We start from the raw sequence: 12,899 nt of genomic DNA on the forward strand, positions 1-12,899 counted from the left end.
CAACACCTCATCTTTTCTCTATGCATGTTGCAACCTTGTAGATACAGGAAGCTGAGATAAATTTGCGTGGTGGAACAAGCATGAGGAGGCAAGTCATCTGTTGTGCTCTCTAAGCCTAAGTAGATGCTAGGCTTCTGTCAAGATGACAGATCAGATAGCCAGAGCCTCCAACCTATGAAGATGCTGATATGTAACATTGTGCAAAGTGCTTTCATCTGCTGCTTCTCTTACTGAGGGAAGAAATTGATGTGCCCAGGAGTATATGAGATATGGGTCGTAGGACCATTACCGAGTCATTATAAATAGCAGCTTGACAAAATGGGATTGAGGCATAATGACCTTTCCATGCAGTGAATTTCTTTAAGTTCTCCTGGCCAGGCTCGGAGACAAACAGCAGAAGATTCATCTGCCTGTACTAACTGGTGCAGCGGCCATTATTTTTGCATGCAGCTTTACATCGTGCGTAATTTTCACATTAATTTTTGATGATTTCTTGCTGCCTGTCTAAAAATAGCAGAGAACTGATACAGAAAACCAATGAGGTATTAGGGGAAATTAAGTCCTGTATGAACAGGCAAATAATGCTTCCAAAACCACAGCCTAATGTTCCAGGTTTATGCCGCTATTTACAGAAGCAAGCATGACTGTGTTTTTTTTTTCTGAAGGAGTGTTTCAATTGATGCAGTGGCTAGATTTCACAATATTCCTCTCACACTTATGGTGACTGACAGGGCCAGTGCTGACTTCATTAGAGCAAATCATCTTATTATCAGGATGAGGAGCCATTAAACCCTTGGATCAGTATTCATCAGATTATTGGAAGGCTAGGTAAAGCAGCATTTAATAGCAGCGCACAATTTGCTAGCTATTAATTAGGTCAAACCTTTGGTGCATATTGATGGTATTGGAGAGGCAGCTGGACTTGGGAAAGACTGACTGAATGGCTTTGCTGAGAACTGGTGGTTCAGTATGTCTCTGCATCTGTGAGGAAGCTCTTTTGGGGACTGGCTGTTCATTGTCTTGTAAATCCGACTTTAATCGCTGGAATTCTGAGGAATAAGAGGGGATCTTATGAAAAAGATTATGAAAGGGATAGATAAGATAGAGACAGGAATGTTGTTTCCACAGGTAGGTGAGATTAAAACTTGGGGACATAGCCTCAAGTTTCAGGGGAATAAGAGTGGAGATGAGGAGAAACTGCTTTTCCAGAGAGTAGTGAAGCTGTGAAATTTTGCTGCCCAGGGAAGTAGTAGAGGCTACCTCATTCAATATATTCAAGATACAGTTAGATAGATTTTTGCATGACAGTGGAATTAAGGGTTATGGGCAACTGGTAGGTAGGTGGAGCTGAGTCCAAGTCCAGATCAGCCATGACCTTATTAAGTGGTGAAGCAGGATCAATAGGCCAGATGGCTGACTCCTGCTCCCATTTCTTATGTTGGAAGGTTAATTATCTCTGGTGAGAAGCTGTCTGTTGCATGTAAGTGGGAAGAGGCTGCACTATGCAATGAGCTATCATCATCTCAGCAAGAGAGGCTGCACAGGACAGGAAGAGATCCCCACTCTGTTTCAGTTTGCAATGTGGTTAATTTTTGATTTGCAGTTTAGTTCTAACTGAGGGAAATCTCCTACAGAAAAGGGCTGAAGAAGGTGATCGGCTCTGCTCCCTTCTTCTTACCTTTCTCCACCCTTTATTCACTGCCTTCTAGCTGCATACTTCTGCTTTTCCTAGAAGTGGTGAGGGTTGTTTTAAGAGGAAAGGTAGGGCAGGTAAGTTAGGCTTGTATCTGTTGGGATTCCGAAGAGTAAACAAGTCTTCAACTGAGACTCAGTAAGTCATCATAAGTGAGCACAGAACATCTTGAAACCCAACTGGAGCGTACATGGCTGCAGGCTCTGCCATCAAACAAGGGAGCCTTCAGAAAGTCAGGCTTGGAATATTGGAAAAGTCAGGGGAAGGATGGATAAGTTGGGGAGAGGAACACTGGAAAAGTTAAGATGAGGAAATTGAAAAAGTTAAGATATGAGGATCAGAAAGCATGGAATGAAGAAGTTGGAATGAGAAAATTATTAAAATCAGAATTGAGATCAGAAGGCCCAAGAGGAGGCTATCATGTTGCAGGGTGGGCAAAGGAGGTATAGTGGGTCCAGGAGGTTAAACGGAAACCTGTTCAACTCCCCTATCTGTCAGTCCTTGTTTTCTAATAGCTGCCTGCATTTCTCATAGACAAATGATTCTACTGCCCAAGGTTAACTTTAGAAGCATGGTTACATGGAGACACACAAGCTCATCGCAGGATTCACAATGCCACCTGAACTGCCGTGAACGGACTTGTTGCCTGTCTGCACACTTCCAGTAAAACTAGACATAGGAGATAAAGGGGCGAACTGTTGCTGTGATTCCGACTTTCCCCGTGTTATCATCACTGGAATTCTTACCACACCTGATCAGGAATACACAACAAAAGGAGAGGTCCTCACTTGGAGGGCTGCCCTGGAGATAAGTTCACATGACTTGAGTGAGAGATCAATGGGTCATAATCAAAAACAAGCATCCTAGCTAAATACTTTCATTGTACCTGCTTGTCTGCATATTATAGGAGCTCACTCCAGCTGTTGTACAATCTTAGATCACTCTGCACAGGCTGGGCACTTATTAGGAGAATACCCTCCTGCTACCTATATTCAAAGCCCTCACAGTTTGTACAGTGATAAGTCCTGAGTGATGTGTGGGGAAGCCTTCCCTCATGTAATGATAGCCCTTCCATTTGTCCTGCTGGTTGAGCCCACACCACCACCAGCTGAACAGAAACGTAAAGACACATTCACAAACTCCAGACACAATGGATTTTGCGGATGATGGAAATCTTGAGCCACGGACTCGAAAGGCTGGAGGAGCTCAGCGGGTCAGGCAGCATCTATGGAGGGAAATAAATAGTTGACATTTTGGGTCGAGACCCTTCAGAGTCCTTATGAAGTGGCTCACCGTTCTCTCCCTCTATAGATGTTGCCTGACCTGCTGAGTTCCTGCAGTATTATGTTTGTGTGTCAATCACAAATTCTGTAGCTCTGTCACTAGCTGGGGAAGGTCCAAATGAGAAACACCATCAGTAACCTAAGCCATGACATTCAGGGCCAGGTAAGGGGAATTTTGGCATTGCTGCATTTTAAATCTTCAGGTTTGTCCACCTTTTGGGGGCTTATTAATGATATCTCTCACTGTCCAGATCTGTTCTGTGAGCTGGCAACATTGACTGGACTGCGAACTGCATTTAGCATGAGAAGTCTGGGTCAAAGGTCAAATTATTGGAGCCGACTTGTTTCCAGTTGTTTACTCCTTCCAGTTGCTGATAATGTTCTTTTCTTGTTCTTTCCAGCCCCTCCAAGGTTCATGAAAGTACCCAGTGACCAGATTGGTGTTTCAGGAGGAGTGGCTTCATTCGTCTGCCAGGCCACAGGAAGCCCCAAACCACGAGTTACCTGGAACAAGAAAGGAAAGCGAGTCAGCTCCCAGCGTTTCGAGGTATGTTGCCTGTTTTGACAGGAGGCTGGTTCATGGGATTAGGTGGAATCTATGGTGCAAGTAACAATGGAGGCATCGTGTTCCTGTTGCTCAGGCTGTGTTTCATCAAAGAGTGAAGTTCCAGTCTCCCATTCTGCCGTTTCCCATTTTCCTTTTGTAAGCCCTTCAGCCTGAGGTCAATGTTTGTTTCCAGGGTGGAATATCTGCAGGGATTTCTCTGCCTTGCTCAAATTCTTTGTTGGAAACCTCCAAAGAAGAATGGTATTTTGACTACCAATGGATCTGGACCAGGATAGTTGTCAATCTGCCAGCATCCTAAGGGATCTCTGGGACTATTCCGAGTACTGACCGCCTAACTGGCATTAACCCGAGGGAGTGGAAGCAATGCTTGGAGAGCGTCACAATGAGCCGTGGCAACCCTCCACAATATTTCACAATGAGTCCGCTGTAAAAGGTGCTTCTTTGGATGGTAGTCACGGGCAACATCACTTAGTCCCATTGTGAACCTATTTGAGATCATGTAACTTCCAAGGCTGACTGTCCATGCTCACATGTGGAATATTGTGAATGGCTGCTGGAGTGCAGAACCCCAATGATGTCAGGACATGGAGTGGAAAGATCAGCGCTGAGGTGTGGATATGGGGTTTCAAAAACAAACACGATCACCAGATCAACACACATCAAAGTTGCTGGTGAACGCAGCAGGCCAGGCAGCATCTCTAGGAAGAGGTACAGTCGACGTTTCAGGCCGAGACCCTTCGTCAGGACCCTTCGTCACGATCGTCAGACTTCACCATCTGTTGGAATTCAACAGAGACAGCAGGAGTATGTTGACCCCAACATTAAAATGTCACAGGAGGTGTCCGCTTACTCTGTGGGTTAGCTTTGCCTTTTAAGCTGGTTCTGTTTGGGCAAGGATATATTCTGTTAAACAGACAAACTGGAAGGTGACTTTGTTTGATTGGTGAATTCAGACATCCAACAGCAGGTCATCAGACATTGGTTGCTTCTGAATTTATTAATAAATATGATTACAGGAGGTGCATCATTTCAATTAGAAAGGAAACAGAAGTCTAAAAGTATTCTTTTCCCCTTTAAAAAGCTTTGATTTATCTGACTGCAACTGAATTGTGGATCCATTTGGTAGTATCATTAGTTGAGTGTTTTAGTTGCTGAAAAGTCAATTTCATCTCAGAGGTAAGAAACATTACTTGTAGAAAGAAAATTATCAAACAACTTACTTAATTTGAGAAGAAGAGAATGTGGGGTCTTACAAGCTATGTTGCCTTGTTTCTCTCTGGTTTTAATTTCAGAATAATGTGAACTTAGGTTTGTTATGATCTTTTTCATCTGTTAGTGTTTCTCTTCTATAAACTGGTGCCATATTTAGTCAGGTTTTAGCCTGGAGCCAAATGGAAATTAACGTTGCTTCAACGTGGACACAATCCCAGGGTTACTCACAGCTTGAGGGAGTAATGACAAGAGGAGAGGTGGCTAGAAGCTGTAGTGGGATAATGAGAAAAGTAATCTAACTCCTTTTATCTCTTTGATTAACTCTGTTAGGTGATTGAATTTGATGATGGTGCTGGAGCAGTCCTGAGAATACAGCCCTTGAGGACTCCCAGGGATGAGGCAGTTTATGAGTGTCAAGCAACCAACGCGCTTGGTGATGTAACTGCAACGGCAAAGCTCACTGTGCTAAGAGGTAAAATTCCCGTTTCATAACCGAGGCTCACTGTAGAGTTGTCAGTACAACACTCCAGCAGAAAGAGCTGAGATGAATCCCTGTTTCATAAGATACGACAGTGTGAATTTAGATTACAGAAAATGTAATATAAATAACCATAGCAAAACAAGGTTAATATTTCAGGTTGAAGATCTTTCAGCACACCTGATGAAGGGTTTTCAACCTAACACATTAACCCCCTTTGTCTTTCTACAGATGACACCTGACCTGTTGTTTATTTATTTATTACCTTTCTGGTTCACATTTCCAGGATCTGTAGCTTTTTGATTTCTATTAATCCACAACTCACATATTGTTTGAGAACTGTTCAAATGATAGACTGATAATAATTGGCAAATGGGATTAGCTGAGTAAGGCAATGTGTCAGCTAGGCTACAGGTCATGTTTCCCTTTAACTCTATGAGTGTTTGACTCTTATCTGGTTGATATTAGATTACTGGAGTCAAGGTTTAGGGAAAGGAAGAGAAGAATATGCCACCTCATATTACAGAAACTCAGAATGAAGGGAGATATTTGTATTGACCCTGGTCTCTCCTGCTATTGCGTCCATTCCTGGTTTCGGCATATATCAAAGTCAGCGCCAGACTGAGCAGAGACAAGAACTATTAAACAAGATGAAAAGTAGGATTTGGTAAACAGTTGGATACCAGAGCAGAATCTTCCCCCCTTCATTCATACAGCCAGCTGAGTTAATTTAGTGGGTCAAGCAGCACCTGGGAGAGGAAAGGAACTGTTGATGCTTCCAGTCAAAAAAACCCTGTCCTGATTCGAGCTGAAGTGTTGACAATTCCTATCCTTCCAGAGCAGCTATTCTGCCACCGGCTTCCTCCAGCAGATTCTTTGTTACTCCCGATTCCAGCGTTTCCAGTTTCTCATGTCTCCAGTGTCTGTAGTACACATTAATACAGTAATGTTTGCAGCGTTTCTCCATGCCACTGTGCAATGAGCATAGAGGGATCTGGCATCAATATTACACAAATTATGAGGGACATGTATAGAATAGATAGGAGGAGCTTATTCCCCAATTGCCAAGGTTTCTAGTGCCAGATGGTATGGGTTATGGTGAGGGGTACGAGCCTTAGAGTAGGTCTGAGGAGTGTATTTTTCACCCAAGGGGGTTTGGAATCTTGACCTCACTGTCTGGGAGTTGAAGGCAGGTAGTTCCACAATATTTACGAAGTATTTAGATGAACACCTCAATATGAGGGACAGGTGCTGATAAAGGGGATTATTACGGACGGGTAAATGATGGCTGATATGGGTATGGTTGGTCAACGAGCCTTTTTCTGTGCTGTATAACTATAATTCTAAGACAATAGATAAATATGAGCTTGATATATATTTAAAGTGGAAGAACTAAACAGTGCAAAATTGCGTGGAAGTATTTATGAGGGTGTAACTGAGTAATTCATTCCATCCTAATGTTGGATATATCTATGCTTTTCAAAATGCTTCGTGCCACACACCATTGCCAATGTTTTTTTTTACTATTAAAGAGCAATAAGATTTTATCCAGCAATACATTGCACTCTGATAAGGCACACAATTAAGTCGCCTTGAATCATTCAGTCACAACAGTGTATACTGCCATCCAGACCACCCACTGCATCAGCCACATCTGCGGTTCCCACATTGGTCTCGGTATCTACCAGAGAACCTCAAAACCAGGGTATAAGTCAGATATTATTGATTCCTAGGGTCTTCCAAAGAAGCAGAATATTCAGACACTGGAGATGCTGATCATCACCAGGTGCCCTGACTGATTTACAGTTAAACTTCCTGACCAGCTACGACTCCTGCATGCTCAGGGAAATTGTATGCTTTGTTCAGGGCAAAGGCGAGGTTTATGACCATTGATAATCTCACATTTGTAACCTGACACCAGCAGGCAGGGATTAGTGAACAGCGATCTAATGAATACACTTCTACATAGTTTAGTGGCCTCAAGCAGTTTGGCATAGTTGCTCCGGCTTGCTGTTGTCTCCAAGTGGTTTCAGTGCACACAAATAATTTTCATTGTGGATTCCAGGTTATTTTGTTTTTCCCAAGTGAAGGGCCTTCTGTTAGCTAGCTTTACTCTGCAGAAACATTGACAATAATGATGGTCATTATTTCCAGAACGGTGAACAGTGCTTCGTAGTATGCTATGCCAAGGTAACCATTTTATATTAAGTTTCATTTATGGATCATTTTCTACCACCCCAGGAGCCTCGGTCTCCAGCACATCACTCTCCGTAACTTCTGCCATCTACAACAGGATTCTACCACTGAGCACATCTAAGTACACCATTCTCTGCTTTCCATAGGGATTGTCCTGTGTGTAATTCCCTTCTCCACTCATCCCTCCCCACTAATCTCCTTCCTGACACTTAACTCTGCAAGCAGGACAAGAGCTACACCTGCCCATACACCTCCACCTTCACCACCTTTCAGGGCCTCTAACATCCTTCTAGGTGGGGCGACACCTCACCTGCAAGTCTGTGGGGCATCTACTCTATCTGGTCCACCAATTGTGGAGCCTCTACAATAGTGAGACCTGACAAAGATTGGAGCACTGCTTCGTCAAGTAGCTTCACTAAGTCCTCTGCAAAAGGCAGTATCTCACAGTGGCCACCCATTTTCATTCGACTTCCCATTCCTATTTCTACATGTCTGTCCTTAGCCTACACTTCTGCCATGATGAGGCAACTTTCAGGCTGGAGGAGCAACACCTCATATTCCGTCAGGGTAGCCTCTAACCTGGTAGCACGAACGTCTAACTTCCGGTAATTTCTCCACCCTCCTCCTCCTCTTTTTTTTCCATTGCCTGTATTAGTTTCCCTCTCATGTCATCTTCTGCTTACTTACCCATCACCCCCCTCTGGTGCCCCTTCTCCTTCCCTGGCTTCCATAGAGCACTGTCCCATTTTATTAGATTCCAACCTCATCATCCCTTTCCCTCTTTTACCTATCAAGTCCCGGCTTCTTACTTCATTCTCCCTCTCTCACCCACCCTTCTTTCCACCTCACTTGGTTTCACCTATCACCTTTCAGCTTGTAATACTTCCCCTCTCCCCACATCACCTTTTCCTAGCTTCTGCCCCCTTCCTTCACAGTACTGATGAAGGGTCTCGGCTGGAAATGTCGCCTGTCCGTTTCCCTCCATAGATGCTGCCCGACCAGCTGAGTTCTCCAGTATTTTGTGCAGGTTGCTCAAAATCAACAGCATTTACAGACTCTCTTATGTTTATTATTTTCTGCCAGTTCCTTTAATGAACCTGCACCATGACATTCCTGTTGACTTCAGTGGTGAATCATCCTTTATATAAACTTTATTTCCAGAATATAGTTACAAGAGAAGTGAGAATTCATTTAAAATTGTGGCAAGATAGGATTTCCTCTTGCAGGAGTGGTGAACCTTTGGAATTTTCTATGCTGGAGAATTGTAGAGGCAGGAAATACCTGGGATTTTTTTTGGAAAATCATGGAATTGATGACTACAGGGAACTGGCACAGAAGAAGAAATGAAGCCTAGAGGAGGCAGCCACGCTTATGTTAATTAGTGGTGTAGGATTGAAGGGTTGAGTGGCTTACTCCCACTCCTATTTCCTTGTGTTTTTAAGTTCCTAACTCTTGATAAAGTAGTTGACTATCAGGGCCTGAAATCAGGACACCAATGTAATTGAAGTGTAGCAAACATGGCAAAAGTGATTGGCTGATGCCATCCTTTGAAAGACTTTTCCTTTAGTGTGAAGGATGATGGCTGGGTGGGGAACATTGTTGGCCTTTTGGGACAGTAAGAGTTGTGGCCAAAGATAACAGCCAAGTCTTTAATTTGAGCACAATCCATTGGAGGGGAATAGGAGGTCTCTGAATAGCAATATACAGTGCACTCAGATTTGGATCAGGTGCAGGTATACAAGTGCAGAAGAGATCCAGAGTAGCCAACTACGTCACTTTTCCTAGTTGGGCCACAAAATGGAGGTGATACTCTGGCTCACGAGGGAAAGGGATGTAGGAGGAAAAAAGAATGAAATAGAACTGGGATGTCCATGAAACTACAATGAAACGCTTTTGTTTGCATGCCATCCGGGCTGATCATGCCATACATAAGTACATCAAAGAAAACAGGACGCAGAATATGGAGAGAAAGCATAAAGTGGGTAAACAAATGAATTGTGAGGGTGTGAAGGAAAAAATTAACGTGTCACTCACTCTTTCAGAATGAAGTGTCATCATGCAAACTCATTCTCAATTCAGTTTCCCAGGACTTCACATCCAAACACAGACTCTTGCTTTATCTTTGAGTTTTTATTTCAGAAGCAGGATTGCTGAGGCAGTAGGTTTGGTCTGAAACTTTATCCCAGCACTCCTACACAGAGAAAAATAAATGACAGGGTGCCCACCTCCCTGCTTTCTCCACCAACTCCTGCCTGGCAAGGAGTGCAGATCTGTGTTGCCATGGTGACTGAAGGAAATGGTTGTGTACTACATGGAGTACTTCTATCTCCCCACTGTTGCACCTCAGCAGTCTTAATAATTAGTTAATAATAATGATAATGAAGAGTGGTGTGACATCCTCAGACATTTGCATTCAGAGTCACCTTGGCCATAGCTGGATCTTGAACAGAGATAGGTGCAAACCTGATAAAATTGCTATATTAGCAGTTCAGAGGCTTGGATGAACCATTCACAGCTAAGATTTCAAGTTTCAGCTAACTGAAAATATGTGAAGTTCAGTTTAAAAAGAAGCTAGTTTGAGTAGAGGCTGTGGACCTGACACAAATAAAAGAAATTATAGAAGACAGATACAGCACAACAAAAGGGCCTGTTTCTGTGTTGTAGGGCACGATGACACGCTAAACGCAGGGTCAAATCTGGTAGTAATAATCCACAACAAAATAGTCCATAAACAACCACTGTCTATGCAGAGAGATTGATGGCGATTCAGGGAAATGAAGCAGTTCCCGCAGAAGAGTTTCCAGCAAAACTTTGACACACCTGGAAGGAGAATCAGCAAAGGAAAATAAATGATTTAGGTCTTCAGTAATTATTTTTGATGCAAGTCTGTTTATGTAATCTTTGACTGGAGAAGAGAAACTGCTAGTAAATCAACTCTACCCACAGATGGATTACAGCTTGCCTACTCCGTACAGCCCACATATTGTACTACTTGCCCTTAGCGCACAAATTGATTTGTGCAGAATGTGATTATCTCATTAACGTCCTTTTTGAAAATGAATTTTGCGTTTTGTGGGAAGCTACTGCGAGCCCTGCCTTTTATATTTTTGTAACAGAGCATTAATTAAAACTGCAGCGTTAATTCCCATCTTGCCGAGAGCACGATGAACTCTGTTTATGGGTTTTTTTTTGCTGTCCTGCGTTTTATCCCTGAGGGATAGATAACAGCCTCACACAAGGACATTTTCAAGGTTACCTCTTACAGGCAGCTGCAGGGCTGCACTCTGCACAGCTCACATTAGACCATTAAATCCGTGCATTTCATAGTATGAGGGGGAGCAAATTGGTATTATTGTTATTTTTCCTACCACCTCACATTTTCTTCATCATGAGGTCTTTACATCTAGGACAGTGTTGCAGACAGCAGATTGACAGGGAATAATAATTCTAACACTCCATACATATCTGGTCCATCGTTCCCTTCTCCACAGCTGCAGTTGGACAGGTTTGCTGTCTCTGGCCAACACTTGGTGTCTCAACCAAATTGACCATCGCTTCAGTGTGGACATTCCCAAGCTTTTTATTCATGGAGAACATTGCAATGATCTTCCGTACATTTGCACTCCCAAGTGACATAGCTTCTCTCCATGTGCAATGAGGGCAGAGATTGATATGTTCTTCATTGGTAAGGGGGGTTAAGGGTTACGGAGAGAAGGAGGGCAAATGGAATTAATAAACAGAAGAAAATAATCTGTACTGATGGAATGGCGGAGAAGACAACATTGGGCTGAATGGCCTAATTCAGCTCTTATAGTCATGGTCTTATAGTCTTATAGTCTTATGGCCTTCTGCAACTGATCCTCCATTTCAAGGTTAGAGATTTGGGATGGCAGATCTCAGAATCTGATTGGTAAATTAAAATCAAAACAATGCTGATGTTGGAAATCCAATCTAAAACAGAATATACTGTAAACACTTGGCTGGTTAGGCAGCATCTGTGGAAGAAGAAAGGTTTCAGTTCAAAGGTCCTTCATCAGAACTGAAGGATCAGTTCACAAGACGTCTGTGACCTGAAGCATCAACTCTCCTTTTCCTTCTATAGTTGCCACATGGCTCTGCGACACTGCTTGGCATTGTCGATCATTGCAGGGTCCCGTTATCATGCCCAGATCCTGTGCCACATTGGGAAAGTGTTTATGAATAGTGTTGACATCATTTCCATGCACCTTGACTCAGTGAACATAAAGGCAGAGCTGAATGTGACATTGTCTGTGAGCTAGTGACGTAAGTTGCAGTTGGATAGAACTCTGGTTAGGTGGCACTTGGAATACTATGTGCTGTTCTGGTCACCCCATTACAGGAGGTAGAGTGGGCTCTGGAGAAAGTTCAGAAGGAGGATTAGCAGGATGTTGCCGGGATTAGGCTGTAGGCAGCCGTCGATCCCAGGGGTTCATGGGCTTGTGCTGCTGGTGGACTATGTTCTCTCCTGAGCGGGAAGATTTGAAGAACCGGCTGTTGCCCATGTAGGGGGTTCCCCCCTCCACGTCACTGCTGTAGTCCAAGGGAAGGGCAAGCGCCAATACAGTTTGGCACCAGTGTCATCACAGAGGTTGCCAGCGTGAAGTTGTAAACAACATCAAACTGCCTTAGGGACCCCAGATCCGGATTTCTTCTTCAGGGTTTACTCTTGAAGCCTTTCCTATGGGTGGGTATGGCCGCAAGGCAGTGGAGGTTTAAAATCAAAGTTTCCTTCTCCTATCGTCCAAGCCTGATGAGCCCCACCTGCCCAAAGCAACTGATCTTGAGGCACCAGTAGTCAGCCTTTGCCCATTTTCTTGGTCAGTTGAGACAGTTCTTGACTACAATTCACCATTCAACACCATAATTCCCTCCAGGCTTGACAAGAAGCTCAGAGACCCCGGCCTTCACCCTGCCTTGTGTAGCTGGATCCCGGACTTCCTGTCAGATCACTGGCAGGTGGTAAGAGTGGGCTCCCTCACCTCTGCCCTCTGACCCTCAACACAGGTGCCCCTCAGGGCTGTGTCCTAAGCGCCCTCCTTTACTCCCTGTATACCCATGATTGTGTTGCCACCCACAGCTCCAATCAGCTAATTAAATTTGCTGATGATACTACAGTGATTGACCTAATTTCAAATAATAATGAGGCAGTCTGCAGAGAGGTCATCACCCTGACATAGTGCTCTCAAGAAAACAACCTCCCCCTCAACATCGCAAACACAAAGGAGCTGGTTGTGGAATACAGGAGGAATGGAGATGGGCTAACCCCAACTGACATCAATGGATATGGGGTTGAGAGGGTAAACAGCTTTAAGTTCCTTGGCATCCACATCACTGAGGACCTCACATGGTCTGTATGTACCAGCTGTGCGGTGAAAAAAGCACAACAGTGCCTCTTTCACCTCAGAGAGTTGAAGAAGTTTGGTATGGACCACCAAATCCTAAGAACTT

At 43.7% G+C, this 12,899-nt stretch overlaps 1 protein-coding gene across 9 annotated transcripts in view; it reads left to right on the plus strand.

Moving 5' to 3' along the window:
- The window catches only part of LOC140188305 (receptor-type tyrosine-protein phosphatase delta-like), a 493,362-nt gene that overhangs the window by 205,755 nt on the left and 274,708 nt on the right, over positions 1–12,899 (plus strand). For all 9 annotated transcript variants that reach the window (XM_072244426.1, XM_072244416.1, XM_072244420.1 and 6 more), the window contains exons 3-4: positions 3,378–3,523; positions 5,087–5,228. In XM_072244426.1, coding sequence (XP_072100527.1) covers positions 3,378–3,523; positions 5,087–5,228 — 288 coding nt within the window. The remainder of the gene's footprint in view (positions 1–3,377; positions 3,524–5,086; positions 5,229–12,899) is intronic.

Source organism: Mobula birostris, chromosome 26 (genome assembly GCF_030028105.1).
Source record: "Mobula birostris isolate sMobBir1 chromosome 26, sMobBir1.hap1, whole genome shotgun sequence".
NCBI classification, from domain to species: Eukaryota; Metazoa; Chordata; class Chondrichthyes; order Myliobatiformes; family Myliobatidae; genus Mobula; species Mobula birostris.